We start from the raw sequence: 24,339 nt of genomic DNA, 5'->3' as shown, positions 1-24,339 counted from the left end.
ACCCAATTTAAAAAAACTTAAAATGGAAAAAATTAAAATTTTTTTTTTTTTTTTTTTTTTGGCGGTACGCGGGCCTCTCACTGTTGTGGCCTCTCCCGTTGCGGAGCACAGGCTCCGGACGCGCAGGCTCAGCGGCCATGGCTCACGCGCCCAGCCGCTCCGCGGCATGTGGGATCCTCCCGCACCGGGGCACGAACCCTGTCCCCTGCATCGGCAGGCGGACTCTCAACCACTGCGCCACCAGGGAAGCCCAAGAAGTACAATTTTAAGAGACAGGTGTGACTTAATTTTACTCTCTCAAAATCCCTTATTAGTAATTTAATTTTACTTACAATTACTGTTTATCTGGGACAAAAAGTCCTTTATTTTTCCTGCCTCAATAATAAACAAACTGTAAAGTCTTTTTTTATTCTTGAAAGCCTGGAAGTCTAGGCCCAAGTCAATGTGTATAGAAAGGAAATACTGGTCTTCTGAGTAAGAGATCAATGGCAGCGTTAGTTACTAAGATACTGCCATCCTTGAGGCACTGTGGGGCAGTGAAGCCTGCCATGGTGTTCAGAAAATGGCAGCGAAAATAGGAAATGAGGTCTCTGAGGTGGGAGCAAGAGAAGAACAAAGAGATTGATTTCATAGCACTTACTGTACTGAAATAGGTTCGTTTTTATTCTTTACAATTATAAAGCAATTTTTAAAGTTTTAGAATCTAAACTTTATTTTGTATTTTGCTAACAAAATCATATTTGGTTTATTAAATTGAATTTATTTTTCAGAAAATGTTTTCAAATATTTAATTTATTCTTCAGTGCTTCTAATTTTAAATGGAGTTTGAAGTTGTGGAATTTCTAGTAATCTATCTCTTGGTTTTGGTTATTTTCTGAAAATAGAGACTTCTGATGTAGGAAATTAAAACACTGTGGTAAAGCAGACTTGAAACTATATTAGGTCTTTAAGGCATAGTCAGGATTATAATCTATCTACTGAATTTCACTTCAAATTTAGTAAGAAATATCATTGGTAATAAAATTTCTCCCTTGAGCTTTCAAGCTGATTCTAGGACATGGTGTCCACTGCTAACCACTGGGCTCCCAAACACTGAGAAATTCTTGCTTTCAACCTACTACCACTGTAGAACCCAGTGCTGGCTGTTGGACTTGCACGTTGTGTCTCAAGTTGCAGCTTACCTGTCCCTAGTCATGCTTTCATTCTAACAATGGAGGGCTTGCATCCAACTTCCAGAGCCCAAACTTCCTTTCTCCCAGCAGGCCCCGTGTTTAGAAACTGAATGTTTGTATTGATCATTGTTTCAAGTTCTTCTCTAGTAGCCTATATGGTATTCTGGGCCTAAATATTTGAGTATTTTCTGCCCCACATTCTTCCAACAAAGTCCCAAGTGCTGTGTTAGGACACTCAGTTACTTAATTCGGATTTTGTGCTTTGGGAGTTGCCTACTATATTCTAGGCACTGTTTTAGGATGGTGTGTGTGTGTGTGTGAGGGTGTGTGTGTAATTAAATACTTACATGTATATATGTATATGTACATATTTAAATATACGCCTATGTGCATATATATGTGTACTCCTTAAAATACTGTAAAGGAGATATTTGCCCCCACTTAATAGATGAAGATATCAAGTCTTAGAGCAGATAAATAGATTGCTCATGGCCACAGAGGGAGAGGCAGTCTGAGAACCAGAATTCAGACCTAGTTCTTGTTGATTCATTTACCCATTCATTCATTGAGTATGTGCTATGACAAGCATCATTCTAGGTTCTCAGGATACAGCAGTAAACAAAAATATGTCCTCTTGCATGTTACTTACTATGTCAGATGGTGATAAGTGCTATAAAACATTGATACAGGATCAGTGAGGAATGAGAGTTGAGTGAGGTTGCAGTTTTAAATAGGGTTGTCAGAGAAGTTTTCACTGAGATGGTGACATTTGATTAAAGACCTAAAGGAAGTGAGAGAGAGAACCATGAAACTATCTGAGAGAAGATGGTATCAGACAGAGGAAAAAACAAGTGCAAAGACCTGAGTAAGTGCATCCCACGTGGCATCTCAAAAGAATTCTAACTGGGAATTGCTGAGCCCTCTGGAATCCACACTGAACATTCGTGACCCACATGCCTTGTAAGTGATAAGACACTGTATCCCGTAGATGAATCATGAGTTGTTAACAAATTAGCTTTATCAGGTTCAGTTATTACCTTGCACATCGTAGGCATCCCAGAATTGTTTATTTTTTAACAAGTTTATTTTTTATATACCAAATCAATTTTCTAAACTTCTGTTTCTTTGTATGATATTTTTATTTTCCTTCAAATTAAACTATGAAAAGGGTTTGTTAGAGTAGTAGTAGTGTGGTTAGATTTTCCTGTTTTTATATTTAATTTGATTTCTATAAAAACTTAGTTAATGTGAAAATGCTTTTGAAATGGTTCCGTGTAATGGAACATTCAGTGTAATGTTAATATTGGCACAATAAGGATATGCATATCAACTTTTGTTAATTATATCATTCTTTCTAAGAGCATGGTTTCCATGTTGAGATAACATTCATATGCAGCCATAAATAATGTTGGAGCTTATGCACAAAGTTTCCTAGCACATAATGGAGTAATATAAATTGACTTATTTTAAAAAGCAACAGTATATATTCTGTTTCTTCCTTAAATAGATTATACGGTTATGGATATACTTAAACATTCATAAAATTTAATATATCCTATATATAATTTTCATAGTTCAGCAAGACAGCTTTAACTTTTGACTGAAGTCTACTAAACAAGTATAAAAGATTGAAGCCTAAAGTCAACTGTTGGTAGAAGCCAAAGCCTTAAAATGTATAATTAAACCTGCATTGAATATAAGTAGGTTTCCATTTTAGAAAACATGTTCAATTCAGCTCAGCCAACACTTACTGAGCATTCTGCTATGGGAGTTCTATTGATAAGGAAAAAAATCACTACTGCGGTAACACTGGTGGTACTAATAGAGTTTGAACCGCGGCGGTGATGGGGGGGAGGGGGGTCCCAAATGAAAGACATTTTTACATTAGGTTTAATGGGTGACTGGATATGTGCATTGAGGGTACAAGGAGCATTTAAGATAATGTAGACTTTTAACTTCAGCACTGGGTGACTGATGACACTATTAAACAGGATAGTAAATAGGAAAAGGGAAAGGTTTGGTGAGCTTGAGAACTTTCAGTTCAGTTTTGGGCTTTTTGAATTGGAGACATCTGTAGGACATGTAAAAGTGAGTCCACAACATTTCTATGTCCTTGTGAAGATTGTTATTAAGAGGGCACTGTTGACTTCTTCTTGAAATTCTGGACCATAGGACATTTTTAAGGTGTGTGATAATAACAGTAGTGACCTTTGCCCTAACCCCTGTAACACAGTTAAACGTCAGAATTTAGCACATAATTGTATTTTATATCACATTCTAAATGTTTTAAATCACTTTTGTCTCACCTTGTGATTGTAAACATTAGGGCTGAGATGAGGTTTTATGCTCTCTAACAGGCTCAGAAGTACTGTTGACGTCCCTGTAGTGGCCTCAGTGAAAACTACTACCCCAGAATCTTAGAATTTGTTTCTCGCAGTGTATCTAGTGATGCTACAGTAGTAAATGTATTGAGGAATTGCTTTCGTTCATCCCTTCATTGATTCCCTACTTACTGAATACCTGGTATATGCAAGGTATTATTGCCTTACAACTGGGCATGAAGCAGTAGGGATACTTTGTTTCTAGAAATAGATAACTACAACAACATCTTATCATAAAAACTTTTAATTTTTTTTCCAGAGACTTATCAGTTGTTTTAAATGTAGAAATTACTCTTTTTACTTCATGAAATCTTAAAATCATTTCTGGTAAAGAGGGAGGTGTTGAGGAGAGTGAGGGAAGTGAAAGAATTAAGAAGATAAATGAGTTTGAAACTGTCTTAAAGGTATTACCATGTATTGATCTCTGCCAGAGGGAATTCTTGTTAGACCTGATTCTGACAGTCAGTCTGCCTAGCGCTTTTTTAACTGCTGTCTTTCCTGATTTCATTTGTTACTCACTGCAGTGGCATGTTGATCGAATGTGGGAATTAAGAACAAGGTCTGCCCACAGCCTTGGTTCACATGCCTTGCTACTTAGTGTTTGTGCGAACCTGGCTAAATTGCAGCCTCTCTAAGTTTTGGTTTCTTCCTCTGTAAGTGGGGATATGAGCACGATGTAACTAGCTTATAAGTTTGTTCCATTAAATGTCAACTGTTTGGCACAGTGCCTGACGCATAGTATATGTGCAATAAATGTCAGCAATAATAGTGGTGAGATAATTGTGGATCCTAGCAGTACTCTGTCTTCCTTAAAGTGCTAGATAATATTCAAGTAAAATACCAGACATTTAGTTTTGAAATTTTTTTTATTTTAAATGTCAATATTATATATTCATTGATTGTTTCTATTTTATTTTTAGCTTTGAAACATTATTATTCATTTCTCGATGTTGAAATTTTCATAATCCAACATGTGTATGTATAACCTTTCTACCTTTCCTTGTATATTGATCTCTGCTGTAAAAAAAAAAAAAAGGATAGGGATATACTGATATCATATTTAATAGAATTAACTTCTCCCTTGCCTCTCTGGTGCCTTTGCTCCCTCATGCCCAAATAACCTATCTTGTAAGAAACTTCTGTGGGTGTACAAAAAATAAGAGTAAATAAAGACAGAGCATGTAATAAAGCAGAACAAGTACTTCCAGTAGAGGGAGATATTGGCAAAACAATCAAACCACAGAATATGCAGGTGCAATGGGTATCAAATTTAAAAATGAAGCTTTCCCTGTGTAAAAAATTTAACTAATTAAGAATTTAAGTAATAAGTTGGGTAACACTGTGGTTTTTATTTTGCTAGTTGCCAAACCCAAACTCAGTGTGCAAGTCTCTGGGAATGCACTATGAGTACTACGGATACTATTACCGTCACCACGGAACTTTCCTCACATACTGTTTCAGAGATAGAAGTAAAGACAAGATCATTGACACCTCTCATCTCTCTGAATCTCTAAAAATCGCAAGTAATGGAGGTTATAGGCTGGATCATTTGAAAACAAAGTTACAAAAGCTATATTTTCATAATTCAAAAAGATTTTTTTCACAGAGTTCTAGACTATCTGAATAAACTGGTGTAGCCTTAAGTGACATAAACCAATGGACTGAATCAGAACACTATCCTTTTTATAAAAGGAAACATTGTTAAAAATTTAATATCTTTGCAGTTTAGATCTCCAAATTTCTGAAATTACTAGGAGGCTTATAATTAAAAGCAAATTAACAACATTAATTTGGCTTGGATTGGAATTTTTTCAGATATTTTCAGTAGGATAGTTAAATTGATTTGAAGCTTTACTTTTCCAACAGAAACATCCCATTTCTTTCTGTTGGCAGCATTGTCCAATAACTGACTACTATAATAGCCCCTCTGCACTTTGAAATTTACTACTCTTATTCTATCACATGCTAAGAAATTGCTGCCCTGGAACTTGGGGATGTTGAGACTGCCCTTAAACCTGAGCGGCTCACTTAACAGTTGACTGAGTTTTCCCCTCTGTATCATGCCTAAATATTTTGATGTGGATTTTATTACTTTTTGGCTGCATTAGTAACTTCAGTTTGTAAAATGTCAAAAGAACTTTATATAATACACAAAATGTATCTTAAATAAACGCACTATAGTGATCTTGTCGTTTAAATTTCTATTTAATAGATTCAGAAATGGAAGTTATACATCTCTGCTGATTTTCTAGTTAATTAATTTGGTAAACATTACTACCATCAACTTAATAGATATTAGCTTTCAAAAGGTACTGTCTTAAACATGTAGTTTTTAGTTATTTAGCATTCTGCAAGCCTTCTTCAATTTTCTTTTAATTTTTGCCAGGGAGCATCATTGTTTTTTGTGTTTAAGTAGGTTTTTATAATTTCACAGGTAACTTTGGAGTTCTTTGAACTACTAATACATATCAGAATGCCTTTTTTTAAACCTTCATAAATAAATTAATATGCATTAAAAATGGCTATAGGAAAATGAAACTGAACAAATAAAAAGCAAATCTGTACTGATGTGTATCCATTAGAGTAGTTAAGATTATGCTACAGTAATAAGCCTAAAAACTCAGTGACTAAAAACAGTGAAAGTTACTATTCACGTATGCCACATGTTCATTGTAGTTTGACAGCAGTGATGCCTTTGTTGTCGTCACTTGGGGACTCAGGCTGAGGCAGGTTCTATCTCGACAATTGCAGCTCTGGGCAAAGAAAATGTAGTGACTCTTTTGATATTTTTAAAACTTCTGCCTGAAAATGGCATAGTTCACCTTGGCGAGATGTAACCACATCTGAGTTCAACAGGGTGAATGACCCTCACGCAGAGAGGGACACTGGATGTTGCAAACAGTGTGGCAGTTTACTCTTCTAAAGTGAGCATTCAGCGACTATCAGTAGTTTCTGTATGAAGCTTAGACAATGTCTGGTTTGAAACTGACTATGGGAAGAAAGTGAACTGCTTTCACCTAATCATAACCAGATTAGTTTTAGAAGTCATATTGACAGTGCGTTGAACACACACACGCCCACACAATTCTGCATGGTCCATATGATGCAGGAACTGTTTTACAATAACATTTATACCATTGAGAATATTGCTGTTCTACATGCAGTGTGCACAGGGAGTAACGACATTTGATGGACTGACCTCCTTTAAATTCACAGTTGTACATCAGCCAGGACCATTCATAAATTTAATGAGTGCATTACAGTTTAGCATGGTTTTAAATTTCTTTCTTTCTTTTTCTTTGGCTTTTAAAAACACAACAAAAAGGCCAAATTTTAATTTGGAATCTAAGTGTATAATGGTATAGTGTATTAAAGAGAAAACTGGCTGCTACAAATAGCTAATAGTTTAAATAACAAATATAATGGAAGCATTAGTGATATTGCCAAAATTCACACCAAAATGAAAATATTATAGTTTGTTATAAGATCGGTGATTTTTGTTTTTTGTTTTTTAAATCTCCAACAAATTAGCTAGTGATTATTTATTTTGTTGCTAACAGTTCTTTTTATCTTGATTTTTTAGATATTACTGATTTTCCGAAAATATTTTGTGAAACTTCCCAGAAGCTGGTGAGTGTGGAAGCCTTCGCTCTGGCTGCTAAATATTATTCTGTACAAAACTTGGGAATATGTACTCCTTTTGAACAGTTGCTTGTAGCCCTTCGTGGAAATCAAAAACAGAGAACTGGTAGGTGTGTTTGTGTGTGTGTATGTATGTTTTTTAGGCATTTAGAAGCAATATATTGTTCATATATGTATATATTTCCAACATTTTCTTAATTTATTGTTAGACCTTATATCATGAGCCCTGATAGACTGATTTGTTCTAAATGAGTAGGTTTTCTTATGCACCATATTAAACAGAAAACTTAGGTATAGATCTCCACATTTTTTTCCTACATCATAGTCTAGTCATCAGTCTTTTCTTTTGTAGTTAATTGTTTTATATTTCAAGGAACATTTTTAAGAATGTTATATGAGTCTTTTCATTTTATTAACTCAAATTTGATTCATAGCAGCTAAACTAATAGAGATCCATCTTATAGACACCGCAATAGGATCTCTGTATTATTTTCATATTTAATTATAGAAAACATGAGCATCAACTGATGATTCTTATTAAGTTTTGTTTCTTTAGTAGCAGTACTTTAATTTTGTTTTATTTTTGTTCAGATGAAAATGTGAAGCCAGATGAGTTTATGAATTTGAAAAAATCTCATGAAGTTCAGGCAATGTCAGAGCTCATCAGCAGTGTTGCTGATTACTGTGGAATAAAGCAGGTAAGAGTATTTCCCTATATATTCATGTGTTTAAATTATTGCCATTTTGGGGGGTATCATTCAAATTTCCTTTTCTACTATCACTCTTCGCCGTAGTCTTTGTAAACATTCAAGCTGGTCCTTTTCAGAAATTAGCTCATATGTAAGCATGAGCTTCCAGAGTTGAGGCAAAAAGCTTAGTAACAAAGGAGGTTAGGAGCAGGAGATAAGTTTAGGGAAGTGATGAGAGATTTTACTTAGAGGCGTGGTATGATCAGTCTTTGTTTGGCCCTCTTGAAAATAGACTCAAGGAGGGAAGGTGAGAGCAGGGAGATCATTGAGGAGGCCGTTGCAATAACCTAGACTTAGGGTGCAATTGGTATGAAATACCCTTGGTAAGACTAGGGATCTTTTCACAATTCAGGTGGAGGGTATGAGAGAAAGAAAGGAGTCTTGTTCTCCACCTGGGTATGGAGATACTATTAACTATGATGGAGAAGACTATGGGAGGGGTAGGTTTTACAGAGACTATCAAGAACTTAGTTTTGAACGTGTTATATTTGAGATGCTTATAAGACATTCAGGTGGAAATGTTTAGGTACACTGTTGGATATGAGTATGAAGTTCATGGTAGAATTCCATACTGGAGTTATAAATTTGAAAGTCATTAGCTTATAACAGTAGTTAGATCTCCAGGTCAGTCAACAAAATATAACTCTCCTATCTGAAGTATAGTACCATACTAATACTAATATTAAGAAATGTAATCACTATGTGTAGCAATATTTCTGTGAGAAAGTCTTCTAAGCAGAATTAAGAAACAAGGAAGATACCTCCCACCAGGTATTACACTGGAGACTCCTCTATCTTCAAACCTATAAGATGATCCAGGAAGGAAAAGACCGTTGTGAATAAGGGGTAAGAGATCAGGATTGTGGAGGTTTTGCTACTCAGATAATAGAGTTTGAAGGCAAAAATATGTATGATTTATGTAACCTTTAATTGCAGAGTTTGCCATTCTCTTGCTAACACTGTATATATTACTGAAAGGCCAATTTGGAGAGGGGTAAAAATCAATTTGGGTCAGTAAGATATAAGTGAGCTGATAGATTTTTCTAGGAAATTTTGCCTATTACTGAAAAGGGTTTCAGATATTATATTGTGAAGACATGATTCTTAGATTTTCCCCAGCCATCTTGCAACCAGAGGAATTACAAATACATTGGCCCAAAGGCCATATGTGGTTGAGCCTCTGGTTGGTTCGACTACTCTACTGCCAGATTTCTTAAGTGAGGTGAGTTTTTCTCAGTGATGGAAATTTGATATTCTGTTACTTGCAGCCAAAATTTTCCTCATTCACAAGTGGAATCATTATATGCAGATCTGGGAACAAACTCAATTACCTCTTGGTAAGAAAACATCTGTATTGGGGGGAACAAATGTCCTGGTGCTTACAAGCAACCCATTGGTTGCTAGCATTAAGCTGCCATTGGCATCAGTGAATGTGTTTTTGTAGAAGGAAGGGAATGGAGAGCTTTGCTTTCTCTAGAGATTCAGATATGGGGAAATTGATTAATAGAATTTCTACTCTATAGCCCTTGTATTCATGAGTATGGTATCTTCAGTTAGATTGTAGTTCCTTAGGATCAAGATATATAATGCTTCTGTATTTCCCATAATACCTAGCCTAGAGATTAACATTAAAAAGGGGGCATAGGGAATTATTTGTAAGCTAGACACTTATTTCGTGGACATCATTTATTGGAGTTTTACCTATGAATTGCAATTTTGCTTGAATTGAAATTTTTGAGGATTTCATTGATGATATGCATTATTTCAAATATAGGAAATTTTCCTTGAGTGGCTCATATTTATGTCAGGATTTAATTGATTTTAGGAATTAAAGATTAGATATAATGAGATTAGATAATGATTTCCTATGATAATATTTCTGTAATTGTCCATTTATTTCTTACGAAATGACATGAGAATACAGTAAACAATCTTGGTAATTTTATGTCTTTTATCATTTTTAGTTTTATTGAGGTATAATTTATATATTCACCAATTCTAGGTGTACACTTGGATGCATTTGATAATTGTATGCAGTTGTTTAGCCACTGTAATAAAAAATATTTCTGTCACCATAAAACGTTTCCTCATACCCTTTTGCAAGATATTTCCTCCTACATTCTCAAGGAATTACTGCTATGCTTGTAGTTTTGACTTTTCTAGAACATCGTATAAATGGAATCAAATACTATGTAGATGTTTGTGTTTGACTATTCTTTAGCACATAGTTTTTAGAGTCATCAATATTTTTATGTGCATTGACTCTTTGTTCCTCATTTTTGGGTGTAGTATGTTACAGTATAGATATACCACAATTTGTTTTTCAATTCATTGGTTGATGGATATTTGAGTGGTTACCAATTTTTTTGGCCGCTATGAATTTATTCACATACAAGACTTTGTGGACATGTTTGCATTTCTCTTGGGTAAATAGCCCAGAGTGGGATTTGTAGGTTGTATAGTAAAAGTGTATGCTTTAACTGTATGGTAAACTGCTGATGTTTTCCAAAGTGACTGTACCATTTTACATTTGTGTGTATCTCATTATGATTTTAGTTTGCAATTCCCAAAAGAGTAGTGATATTGGGCATCTTTTTATAGTGGTCATTTGTATATCTTCTGTGAAGTGTGTGTTCAAATGTTCTGCCCATTTTTTAATTGGTGGCTTGTCTTATTATTGAGTTGTTAGAGTTCTTTATATATTCTGGATACAAACCCTTAGTCACATATATGTTTTGCAAATATTTCTTACCGTTTTTAACTATGTATTTTGAATAGCAAAGGTTTTAATTTTAATGAAGTCCATTTTTCAATTATTTCTTTGTAGTTTATGCTTTTTATGTCCTACATAAGAAATCTTTTTCCCTCCCAATGTCACAAAGATATGCAGGAATTAAAGATATGCCTGCTTGGCATATGACGTGCAAAAATCTTTTTTTTCCCATACAGACATCCAGTTATACCCACACTGTTTGTTGAAAAGACTGTCTTTTCCTTTGAATTACTTTAGTTGTTTTGTCAGAAACCAGTTGACCGTACAACTGTGGGTCTATTTCTGGACTCTGTTTATTCCATGGATTTATATATCTATTTTTATACCAGCACTACACTGTTTTGATTACTGTAGTTTTGGGGGGTTTTTTTGTTTTTGTCTTTTTTGCGGTACGCGGGCCTCTCACTGTTGTGGCCTCTCCTGTTGCAGAGCACAGGCTCCGGACGCACAGGCTCACCAGCCATGGCTCACAGGCCCAGCCGCTCTGCGGCATGTGGGATCTTTCCGGGACCAGGGCATGAACCCGTGTCCCCTGCATCAGCAGGTGGACTCTCAACCACTGTGCCTCCAGGGAAGCCCTGATTACTGTAGTTTTATATTGATTCCTGAATCAGTGTAAATCCTCAAATTTTTTCTTTTCAAAATCGTTTTGGTTATTCCAGGTACTTTGCCTTCTCATATAAATTGTAATATCTGCTTATGAATTTCTTTTAAAAACCCTGCTTGGATTTTGATTAGGATTGCATTGAATCTATATGTCAGTGTGGCAGAATTGCCATCTTAATATTGAGTCTAACTATTTCATGAACATGGTATATCTTTATTTAGCTCTTTTAAATTTTTCCTATGCAATGTTTTGTAGTTTTCAGTGTATAGGTCTTGCATAAGCTTTGTTAAATTTATTCCTAGATTTCTATTTGTATGCTATTTTAATTCAATTGGTTTTAAATTTTATTTTCTAATTGTTCTTTACTACTGTAATGCATATGTTCTGATGGTTCATTATTCATTTCTAATGAGCTTGTATCTTGACACATTGCTAACTTGACTTACTAGTTCTTTTAACTTTTGTATGCATTCCTTAGAATTTTCTACAGATACAATCATGTCATCTATGAAGGAAGACAATTTTACTTTCAATATTTATGTCTTTTACATCTTTTCCTTGACTTATTATTATACTGTTTAGAACTTCTCTTAAAATGTTGAATAAAAATTATGAGAGTTGTTGGTTTTTAATAGTAATCAAAAATTAAAATTAAAAAAAGCATAACAGGTTATATAAATTATACATTCCTTTACTTGCTTTTTAAAAAAATATCACGAATGCATTCTGTTACCATCTGACTAAAATCCTTTTAATTAATTCTGGTTTTCTTTAGATAATTGACCTGGGTTCTGGAAAAGGCTACCTAAGCTCCTTTTTGTCCTTGAAGTATGGCTTAAAAGTTTATGGAATTGATTCCTCAAATACCAATACTCATGGAGCTGAGGAGAGAAACAGGAAACTGAAGAAATATTGGAAAGTCTATCGTAGGCGGTCAAAATTAGATGTCAATAGACTGGCATTACAAATGACAAAAGAAAGGAAAGTGCAAGATGAAATTAAATTTAAAGCTGATATTGAGGGAGTATGTAACAGCAGTACTGCAAATCAAGAAAAGATGTCAACCTCGGACTTTCTGCAAGATTTTTCAGGCTCTGTAATTTCTAACATCAGAAAACAAATGGAAAACCTACATGTTTATTCACATCGAGAAGAAAATTTGTGTTTTGAAAATGCCTTTTCTCTTAGGGACCTTTTGCCTATTAATGCCATAGAACCTACTTCTTCATCCCATATACCCAAGAGAAAAATGTCTGAAGCAAATAAAGAGAGAAGAAAAATGACATCAAAGTCAAATGAATCCAATATATATTCACCTTTAACATCTTTTATCACTGCTGATTCAGAACTACATGATATTATTAAAGATCTGGAGGTAATTTTATTTTTTTAATTCCTTAATTTCATTTATATATAAAGGCTCTAAGACATAGAATTAAGTTTTAATGGTAGATTACTTAACCTGCATATCTTATTTGATTACATTAATATAAAGGACCAAGAAAATAAAATTATATTCAGGCTTTCATGATTTCCACAGCTGTCAAAATCTGACAATCTGACAATTATGATTTTCCAGAAGGGAGTACCCTCCACTCATTTGTAAGCCTAAATTAAACAGAAGTACTAATACAAAAAGCTAGTCAGCTAAGTTCTCGTTATGCAATTTATGAGTTGTTAAAATTCCAATCCAAGAAAGCTCTTACATTTTATTTAAATTTGAAGTAAAGATGTACCTAGGGCAGTATTATGTTCAATGTTAGCCTTGTTAACCAAATTTGCAATTTTCTTGAGCAAGACCAACTTCTGTGTATTCTTAAAAAATTTGAACTTTTTCTAAAGTACAAGTATGTCAAGTTATGCAGAGACAATATATCTTAAAGGCAACATTGTATGTGAAAACAATATCATAGAGGAGTTTTTAGAAATCATTTGGCCTAACTCATTGTTTTAAAAAAAGCAGAGTAGCCTTTGAAGTTATAATATTCTACTCTTATTAATTTTTTTGAGAATTCTTCCCTAAAGAAAGAATAAACAAAAGATACCAGAATTCTTTATAAATTTAAATCCTTGTTTGGTAGCTAACCAGTGTTTTGTTACTTTGTCATTTTAGAATGGGGAATTTTTCTTTTTCCCAGATATTTTAGTATTTCACTAATTATGGGAAACTGGTTAATCCTCATTAATTGTTTTTCCTATATATGAAATCAGTAATTAAGTTATAACTTAACCTTCTGTTAGGGTTAAACAGCCCCAATTACTTTAACCTGACTTAAAAATGTATACATTTTTAGTGCTTATTATCATATATTTATGTTTTTAAAAGTCTTCTGGAAAATATATGATCAAAACTATATGCAGACTTTTATAAGAATTTGACTTATAAAAGATATGCTGGAAGATTATTTCTTGGGTCCTTAGTTAAGTAGCAATTTAATAACCAGAATTAACCAATACCTCCCATCTCCTCCCCTCCCCACCCTACAACACATACATACAATACTTAAATATTTTACTGGTAGGATAACATGCTGATTGCATATTTTTGTTTGCCACCTGCTGGTATTTTTAGCTAGCCTTGTGTAATGAATACACTGAAAAATGAGATTAAATATTTTGGTGTTATCTTTAGGGAGATAAAAGAGAGAGATTTATGTCTCTGTTATCTACCCTTAATTAGCAATAAGCCCTTTCTCTCTGAATTCCTTTTTTGTTTATAACATTATAATGTCTAAATAAAACCTACCCAAACTATGTAGTCATTGAGAAAAGCAAAATAGTTGCACAATACTCCAGAAATTGTGCTTTGAAGAGAATGTTGGTTGAAGCAACAGAATGTTCTGTCAGGTTGAAGCAACTTACAGGTACAGTTATTTTCTTTAGAAAGGTAACACTTCAGCCCTGTCTATGTCTACATTATATGGGCTAAAATCACATTTTTGGTAAAATTAGTGAAAAAATTGTATTTGTTCTGAAGATAGTTATAAAAATATACTTGATTACAACTTAATGTCTATTATTTTGAATTTATAACATGATGATGATGATGTAAGAATAGAAGACGTTTACTGAATTTTATTGGATGCCAGAGATTGTACTAACTCATTTACCAGTATTAACTTATTAAAGTCTTGGAATAACCCATTGAGGTGAGATACTATTATTAGCCTCATATTACAGAAGAGGAAACTAAGGAACTGAAGAGTTAAAACAAACAAACAGTATATTGATCAAGATTCTGTGAGTCCATGCCTATGCGCCCATTCTGTATGTGTATACATCTAAATTACACTTTGGGTAATTAGGAGAACATTTCATAGAATTTTTACATAAAATTCATGTTATAAAATTTAGAACAAAAACTTTATATTGAATTTAATCTTGTCATATTTGATGCAGTGAATGAACTAAGTAAACTTTTGGTGTTGGAGTAAAAATGCCGACTTAGCAACACTTAATTTTTTTTTTATGACAATGTTTTATAAGTTTCGATGGGTATGGGTGAAGAAGTGAATTTTTAAAATTGACTAGTAAGGTATTAATGTATCTCAAATCATAAGTTTGTCCTAGTAATGCAGGCTACGTTGTATTGATCCAGCGTTAATTTGAGTAGTCATTAAGCAAATATTAGTTGTAAAAGAAACCAGAGAAAATTCAAATGAGTAAGTAACCAAAAACACTAGAAAATCAACTGAAAGTTATGTCAGTTTTGGTAAAAGATCGGTCATTTTGCCTTTAAAGGCAATAGTTATTTGTTATGAAAATAAAAGACATACAATACTTTCTAGGTAAAACTTCATCATTTTAAAAAGATCTACATCTTCTAATAAACATTTAAATGTTTTTTAACCCTCCTTTTAATTTCCAAAATTTATTTTTTCTTCTCATTTTTTAAGGATTGTTTGATGGTAGGTCTGCATACTTGTGGTGATCTTGCTCCAAATACTCTGCGAATATTTACTTCCAAGTCTGAAATCAAGGGAGTTTGCAGTGTGGGTTGTTGCTACCACCTCTTATCTGAAGAGTTTGAAAACCCACATAAAGGTACAAGTTCTTCATATCCCATAATTTTATTTATTTGAGCATAATGGCTGCTTTGTATCTCTCCTTTTTTTGTTGTTGACATTATTGTCACTTTGAGTTAACATTTGAGATAATATCTGATATTCTTGCAATATTAGAAATGTTACATCAAATGAAATTTGATGAACTATCACTTGCGTTGTATTTTATTATAGATTTTTTAGTCATAGTATGGTCTTAATGAATGCCGAAAACTGCAAATATGTGAAATTTTTGTGTGGTGTATTTTTAGAGAACTTCGGTTTAAAATTATTTGTAAGATATACATTTACTAAGGTAGTAAAGCTAAGTTATTTTGTCATAAATATAGAATGGACAAGGTTTGTTTTCATTTCTAAAGCCTCAATTTTGTAACGAATATTGATATTTGTCCCCTCAAAAAGTTTCTTACTGTAGTTTGAAGGGTCAAAATACTATGATTTTAAAAAGCTAGAAAACTGTGCAATCATATGAAAACTGTGCTCCCTGGGCTGAGAAGGTGCCTGAGGAGCAAAGTACAGAGTACATTGACAGGACTGAAAGCACCTACAACCCTCCATCCAGAGCAGCTTCTGAAATTCCTCTCTTTGATCCATTTTATATGTTATATCTCTTATTAGACACATGGCTTCAAAACCACAGGTTCAGGTTAGATGGTTATCTATTAATATTAGCAGTTTTCTTTTCTTTTAGTTTAGTGAAGTGTTTATCAACATCCAGTGTCCCTTGCTAAGAATTTTTAGGTCAGGAAGTTGTGTGAATATAGATGGTATTGCTTGCTCTTTTTCTCAATTTTAAAACCCAGATGACTGTAAAAATTTGATTATTTGTCATTTAGTCATTTCCAACAGGTAAAAACGATGATTGTATGATTCTACTGAAAATTGCCTGGGTGAAACAGGTCATCCTTAAAACTGGCAAAGGTTTTTGGGGAAAAGAGTTAATTGAATTTGAATTTTTTATGTCAGGGTTCTAAAAAGTATCTTTTAGGAAAAGTACACAGAAGTAAAATTGTCCATATATAGAGATACACAGAGTGAGAGAAAGAAAGCAAATTGGCAAAACGTTAACAATAGTTTAATTTAAATGAAGAATATATGTTTGTCATGCCATTATTTCCAACTCTTCTCTGAGTAAAAAAATTTTCAAGATAAAAATTGGGGAGAAAAGTGAACCTAAAAAATTATTTATTCTAAAGTATATACCCAAATATTTACATTAGTTTTTAGCCCTTTTTGTGCATCTTTCCTAAAAGAAATGAAAAAAAAATACTTTAATACAATCACAGTTTTACAGCTTTTAAAATACTAAATGCAAAGTGTTTTCCTGGATCAGCAAGCATAAAATTTTGGGTAGGGAAGTTTTTGTTCTTAGTTCAAGAGCTTCCTGTTCTATAGGTACAATGAAATGGGTTTTTTAAATAATTGGCTTAGTTCACGGTAGGTGTAGCCACTTGGTGTGTCTTTCAATTCAGAGATACTGTCTTACAGTGTAAGATCTTTAATTTCAGTTGCCCGCTTCCTTCTTTCACTTTATCATCATGCCCCCCCCAAATGCCTTCCCCTTCCAAAGGGCCTCCCTCTCCTCTTTAGGTGATACATCTTAAGTCTGCCATCTCTGGTCGGGCTGGACCCTTGCAGCCATTGCTCAGTATCGTCAGGTCTCAGACCTAATCTCTGTACTTTACACCATGAGTGGGATCCTCTCTTTTGGCAGCGCGCTCTGTTCTCTGTCACGCACATTTTTCTACATCTGACTCTCCTTCTGGAGTGATCTCCAGAGCTGGTTCTGCTGGCTTGAGATGTTTATTTCTTCACTTACATTTAAATCAAAATGCGTAGTGTACATGTGGCTTATGAGTAATTTTATCTATTCTCTGTCTGGTTTTTGTTGAGTATGTAAAGAAATTCAGTTTAAGTGGCTGTCGTTATTTTGTGACAGCCAGGATATGTCATTGGTACATTTTTCATCTGATGTCTGGTTCTTCAGTTCTGTTCTTTAAGGGGGTTGGCAGAAGCTACTTGCCAGGGTAGGAAAAAAATTAAGAGAGTGACCAGTTGCTCCTGTGCCTGTCCGTTTTCTGTCAGTCTTTAGGTACCTTTTTTTCCCCTAGTCAAATAGTTGTTTAATATTCTTAATTATACTTATTTATAATGTGTTTTAATAAAGTGTAAACAGACATAAGGGAAGATATATGTTTTTAGAGCTAAGTAAAAAGATTAGAGAGAGACCTTTGGGTTATGAGACCACTTTAGTTAACTTTTCTAACACACTATTGCATTAAATTATTTAGAAAAATTTATTGACCAGGTGTTCAGACTGAAATGAGAAATATCTTTGAATAAGGCATGTTCAATAGAGAGGCCTCTGCACAATCTGAAGGAAGAAGAAGGGTTAGTGCATCCACATCTTCAGCCTCTCCCACTTCGTTTCTGCCATGGAAAGATTTGATAGATTTATGAGTAGAGTGTAGACACTAGTTTTTATTCACTTTTGTATCTTCAGAACTAAGCACATTGCCTTAAACATGGTTCATGTTGATCAATGTTTGTACAATGTGTGTTGAATAGATAATTGAGTGGCAGTTACCTTGTTCACTGCATCGATAGGATGACTTTGGGCCCAGGACTCAGGCAAGAAAAAGTGTTGGAAAGGTTTGTTAATGACAGTGACTGGCAGCCACAAACTCTCATTTTCCCTTCTTACAGGCAGAGTTAATTCATGGAAAGGCCTTCCTGTCAAAAATATCTTAACCATTGAGAATCATTGAGATTATCAGGTAAACAAAACTAAGCTTAAGTGGTTAAAGCTAATAGTAATACCTTAATGTTATTTGATTTCTTCATAAATACCTGAAAAGAACAGAGGGTTGGGAACCTTGCTTGTCAGAAAAGCAAAGAGTAAGCAGGAAGAAACAGGACTCAGTGATATGATGAATTAGGTGAAGATGTATGCAATGTGAATACCTTCAAATACTTTGGAAGGAAAGAGTTGGAAAGCCAAGAGATAGGAGAAAAATAAGTGATAGGAATAACAAAAGCAACCTTGGTTCATGTTGCAGTTTTGCCTAGCTTTGGACTGCCACATTTTCTCATCTCAAAAACCAGGTGGCAAAAATCACTCCCTTCTCTCTTTCCCACACCCCTGTTTCCATTTTTCTTGCCTTATCTTGGCTATAATAAAAGGAGAGAAGATATGAACCATCTCCTGCAATTTTTATAACAGTGTTTCTCAACTCTGGCTGCCCAGTTGGATCGTATATGACAGTTTCGGTGTCTAGATGCCTGGGACCCACTTCTGACCTTCTAATGTATAATCTCTAAGGGTGGGATTTGAATATAAGTATTTTTAAGAAGCACTATAGGTAATTCTGATGAACAGCATCGTTGAAAACAAGTGTTTGTTATGGTTCCTAAGAAGACAGAATTTTAGAAGATGCTCTGTAGAAATATATTCAAGGTTATTTGTAGTTATTTTAACCTCTCCCATGCAGAGACTTAGGTGGACTCTGCTCATGGGCTCGTTTGCATATCCAAACCAAAGGCTAAACCCAGAAGGGTCCACAAGGGTATATCAGAGTCTAGAGTGCAAAGTAATTAACCACCCCCGCAAAAGTCCTTGAAGCATAGAGCTCAGAGTGAAAACCTGGGGAAGCCAAACATAGAGGGCATAAATGCACAATAAAGTTAAGGTTTAGAAACTAGACAAAATCAAGGGGGAAAATGTAGAACAAGAAAAAAATGTCCAAGGTAATTATTATGAGCACCACTAGAATTTTGATAGCTTAACTTTACTGATGAGCAGTGATGTCTGTGTGTGTGTGAAGGCAGACAATGCAAACAGTTTGTTCTTGTCTGTTTAGCAGTGACTGTTTGCAAAGATGGAATGTGGATGTGGTCTTATTTTGTATATACGGCATATGCTATATAGTCCTAGTATTCCTTGCTAAAATAGAGATCCACCACTGTACAGTTTGATCATTATATTAAAATAACTAACTTATAGGACAAGGTGTTCGCATGGACAAGGTTAGAGTATTTCCTGTCATATGTCTAGGACTAGGTTCCATGGAGCTGTATTTCTGAATAATCAAGTATGGCATGTGTCTCTCCCTTCATATCTTACACACCTGCCTCTAACCCTCAGTTTGTTTGCACAGCTGTTTTTAAGTTTGGATTGGGGCAGTGTTGCCCTTTGGGATGTAAATTTGAGTTATTAATAGTCCAACATAGTACAGTAGAAAAGTCTGGTATGTGCACTGCAACTTTTTATGATGATGTGTACTATGTAAACAATATGTGTTTTACATGAATATGTTTACCCAGTATGCTGTGGTAGACCATAGAGGTGGTCTGTCATGAATGTTAATTTTCAAAAATACCTCAAAACTCTCTGAGCAATTATGAATACCAAAGTTCTACCATATGTTTTAAAAACTGCTTTAAATATTTATACATTATAAGCCAGTAGTTCCTAGGAGAACACGAAATACCAGAAACAGTATTATTTAATGCAGTGCTTTATAGAATATATATGTTTTCCCAAGCTTGACTTGTTTCAGTGTTTTGTCTTAATATTGATCATCATTATCATAATTAATTTGAAATATTGATATTATTTCTTTCCCCTGAAGTTTGAGAGAGAACTTCTTTCGGTTGTTTTTCCCATAAAGGTAGAAACATGCTGAGGAGGCACTACTGGTTACCTATCCAGATCCACATCTCTCTTCTTCCTTGCTAACTGAGCTATGATTTTGTTCAAGCATCAGTTATTAGGAAGATTGAGCCCTGCTATAGCCTCAGAAATACGTGACTCTCAATCTAAATTAGTTATGGTAATTCCATTTATTTAGGAAAGGATATGAGACACAGTTCTTATCAATGAGGAGCATATATACTAGAGAGTTTCCTAGGAATTTTTTTTTTTTTCTGTTAAAAGTGAACACAAGACAGAAGCAGCGCTTTTTTTCTGCCTCTGGACTTTATCATCTGTATGTGTTTTTTCAGCCTAATGTATCAACCTGCTATGTATTCTGTCATAAATTGATGTTAGTGCTGAAACTGAGTCATTCAGGCCCAGTCCAAAGAATGAATGGTAATTTTCTTTTCCTGTATGTTTATATGATCATATCTGAGGCCTAGGAGTGTAGCACGAGTAGAGAAAGAGTTGGGGTCCTAGAAAGTCAGATCAGGTGGTTTCATAGAGCTTATTGAGTGGCCTTAATAGGAGCTCCTTCTAGAAGCAGCCCTTGTCTGGGCAGAGACTTGTGCTTGGTCTCTCCCTACCTCTTCCCAGCCCAATGTCAGGGAGTCTGCTAATATCATTAGTGCCTCCAAATACTGCAGATCTGCAGAGTCGAATATGAGTGGTGTAACCCTTGAAAGCCTATGGCCTACCTTCATGTTTACCCCAGCCTTAATGTTTTACTGGGGAATTAAGGTGATCCTCCCTAGAGCTCTCCATCTCCTTTTGTTTTTTTTAACCAGAGGAGGGCTGTAGATCATCTTGTAGCAGCATCTTTCAATCTGATCCTGCCATTTCTGTATCAAGTAGAAATTTGTTAAGGGGATATGATACCTTTCTTACTGTAAATTGTTTCTCAATATGTCACCAGTAGGAATTTTAAGGGAGGAGGCTAGATTCTTATATAGTCATCTTCAATGTCTTTTAGAATTAACAATTGGTTTCATTGCTTTAAATTTAGAGGTACTTCACCTGGAAAGGTATCTGGATGTTGAAGGAAAATACTTTGAGCATGTTATTTGAAATTGTAACATACTGCTTAAAAATAAGTGTATCTTATATTTTGAGATCTTTTGGATATTCAGTATATACTGTTAAAAACTCCTAAGATAGTATTAGCTAGTTATTATCAGCATTACACCATGTATTGTAGCTACAGAAAGGTATGACTAATTTCTTAGTCGAGTAAATAGCAGTGAATTAATCTCATCATTGCAGCAGTGCACACAATTGCTGTCTTTTCAGTAAAGACTTAACAGTATTTTCTATCTCATATAATATGTATTTTATTAAACAAATCTCTTTGTTTGCTTTCATCTTTTAATGCTAGAAGTTTGGAGGATGTAGAAGAATAAAGTATGGTTTCTTTTTTCAAAAGAGCATGTGCTTTACTTCCATTTCCAGCCGTGTATGATTTTTCTGAGGACCTCTCCTGCTATAGTTCAGCTAGACCCTGGCTAAATTAGAACATGTATTTTTTTAAGCATTGCTGACTCTACAAAAATAAGGGAAATCTCCATGGATCAAGAAAAATCAAAACCAAAAAATTAAAAGGAGAGAAGGGGAAGAGAGAGGAAGAGGAGTTGAAACTAGAGCAGGGAACTGTGAGCCGTAAGATAGCAGATGGTATTGTCTTGAGGCAAATGCTGATCCCATTGGGATCTAGAGACTAACGTTGGGCCCCTACATGGTGGGGGAGCTGGACCTGAAAAGCTCATACTAAGCCATGACCTTGAATGAGACAAGGCAGTCTTCCGTCAGTCCCATGCCGAAGCAAATTCAAATCTTTGTGGGGGAATACTTCCCAAATTCTGGCCTTTGGAATTTCTACTGATTAAAATCTACCAAATGTAAGCTCAGAACTTAAAAAAAAAAAAAAAAAGGTAAATCACCAAATCTGGCTGGCTAGGTATCCTGCCTGCCCCTCACCCCATTCAACTAAAAATACTGAATGTAATTAAATTTCATTTCTTAAAAGCATTGAAATACTGGAAAGATACATAGTACTTATCAGGTCAATATACAGGAGAAGGTAGGAGTCCACAAAGATGATGGAAATGCTGAAGCTACTAAGGGTATTTGTGTACCATGGCAAACTTGAGCTTTGGTTTCAAAGCCCTGCAAGGAGTGGGTTACAGATGATAAAACTTGCACTTAGGCAAACACAGAGAGGAGTCCCATAGGACAGACTCTTGTAAGTTGAGACCACAAGGATAAGGACTAAAGTTAGAGCAGCTGTAGTAGAAATAGAGTAGATCGAAACATTTAAAATTATGTAGAGGAGTAGAGATAAAGGAGAAGGATTGTCAAGGACTATTATCAGATTTCTGTTCCAAACAACTGGGTAGGTGATGGTACAGCTTACATGATGGGAAAAACTAAGGAAGGACCAAGTTTCAGGGCAAAGTTTTGAACGTGCTTAATAATTTGAGATGGCTTTATATATGAGTGATCATATTTTGGGGAAGTTTTATAAATACAGACATCTAAATACATGGAAATGGAACTGTTGTAGCATAATCACATAGGATTTATTTTTCTCTTATTTTCCAGAAAATCTGTAAGGTAGTAGCTGACATTGGTTCATATGGTTCAAGGGTGTGAGGGCCAAGGTCTCTGCAGTTTTATTGGCCTTTCACTATGGTTACATAATGGCTGCTGCTGCTCCAGCCATTGTAGTTCAAATGGAAAGAAATATGAAGATGGAAGAACTTTTCCCATGTGAGACAGCATCCTTTAAAGAACTTCCCCGGAAATTCTACCCAACAACTTCCTCTCCTCCATGGGCCATCTCTAGAAGCCTGGGAAGTGTTACCTCCTAGATGGGCACATTGCAGCTCCAAATGAAATCAAGATTCTGTGGGTAACGAAGAAGGAGAAACTGGATATTGGTAGGCATTTAGCACTGTCTGCCTCTGTGTGTGTGTGTGTGTGTGTGTGTATACACATGTGTAATATTAATGCCTGAATAGGTCCCTGGAAGGGGGAGAGTGATAAGGAGTGTGGGTAATATAACAGTATTTACATGTAACAGAATGTAATCATATCCATTGTCCTCTTCTTTCTTTTAATAATATAACTCCTCTTAGTTTTAGTAGAGCAAACATCACCCAGACACACAGCTAGAGCCCCTGTCTTCCATGTGAGAAAATTTAAGCCAGTAGAATGTGAGTCAGATAATGTGTGCAATTCATTTATTTACTTTTTAATTTTTATTTTTTTGCGGTATGCGGGCCTCTCACTGTTGTGGCCTCTCCCGTTGCGGAGCACAGGCTCCGGACACGCAGGCTCAGCGGCCATGGCTCACAGGCCCAGCCGCTCTGCGGCATGTGGGATCTTCCCGGACCAGGGCACGAACCCGTGTCCCCTGCATCGGCAGGCAGACTCTCAACCACTGTGCCACCAGGGAAGCCCTGTGTGCAATTTGTTTAAAAGGGAACTGCTTGCCCCCCTATTTTTTTTTTTCCCACTCTTCCTACTGGCTAAGGAATAACAATCGCCTAATACTAAAGTTGGTAGCTAACTCTTCAAGGAGGTCAGAGCAGCCTGACCCATATGGGTCTCTGGGTAACATGCTCTATACTGCCTGCCTCTCTCTGTACTATGACAAGAGAAAAAGATTTCTATCTTATTTAAAGACCTATGTTCTAAGCTCTTTTGTGGTATCCTATCTAGTACAGGTAGATCTAAGGTCTTGTTCTGAATGCTTCTCTTTTGGTGAAACTTTTACCTTGAGACTGTAACTGTTAGGCACTATGAATATACAACAAGCCAACAATAATTGCAACAACAAAGAATAACAAATTTTATATATATGAATATATACGATTTATAAGTGATTTCTTAGAGGTAAGAAAAAAAGAGACTATAAGTGTTAAAAGAGCTATTCCAGCCAGAAGGTAAAAATTATTTCCTGTTAGGAAATCAGGAAGAGCTTTGTGAAGATAGTAACTTTTGAATTGAGCTTTGTGGGGTAGGATTTAGGTAGACAAAAATGTGGAGAGGGCTTCCCTGGTGGCGCAGTGGTGAGAGTCCACCTGCCGATGCAGGGGACGCGGGTTCGTGCCCCGGTCCGGGAAGATTCCACATGCCGCGGATCGGCTGGGCCCGTGAGCCATGGCCGCTGAGCCTGCACATCCGGAGCCTGTGCTCCACAACGGGAGAGGCCACAACAGTGAGAGGCCCGCGTACCACAAAAAAAAAAAAAAAA

General features: G+C 35.3%; 1 protein-coding gene across 1 annotated transcript in view; it reads left to right on the top strand.

Moving 5' to 3' along the window:
- METTL25 (methyltransferase like 25) overlaps positions 1-24,339 on the top strand; it is a 93,623-nt gene that overhangs the window by 12,620 nt on the left and 56,664 nt on the right. The window contains exons 2-5 of the mRNA XM_024736753.1: positions 7,137-7,301; positions 7,787-7,893; positions 12,100-12,699; positions 15,221-15,368. Coding sequence (XP_024592521.1) covers positions 7,137-7,301; positions 7,787-7,893; positions 12,100-12,699; positions 15,221-15,368 — 1,020 coding nt within the window. The remainder of the gene's footprint in view (positions 1-7,136; positions 7,302-7,786; positions 7,894-12,099; positions 12,700-15,220; positions 15,369-24,339) is intronic.

This window comes from Neophocaena asiaeorientalis, unplaced genomic scaffold, assembly GCF_003031525.2.
Source record: "Neophocaena asiaeorientalis asiaeorientalis breed wild unplaced genomic scaffold, Neophocaena_asiaeorientalis_V1.1 scaffold134, whole genome shotgun sequence".
Classification (NCBI taxonomy): domain Eukaryota; kingdom Metazoa; phylum Chordata; class Mammalia; order Artiodactyla; family Phocoenidae; genus Neophocaena; species Neophocaena asiaeorientalis.
The sequence above is the reverse complement of the archived record's forward strand: the minus strand, read 5'-3'. Positions and strand labels throughout refer to the sequence as shown.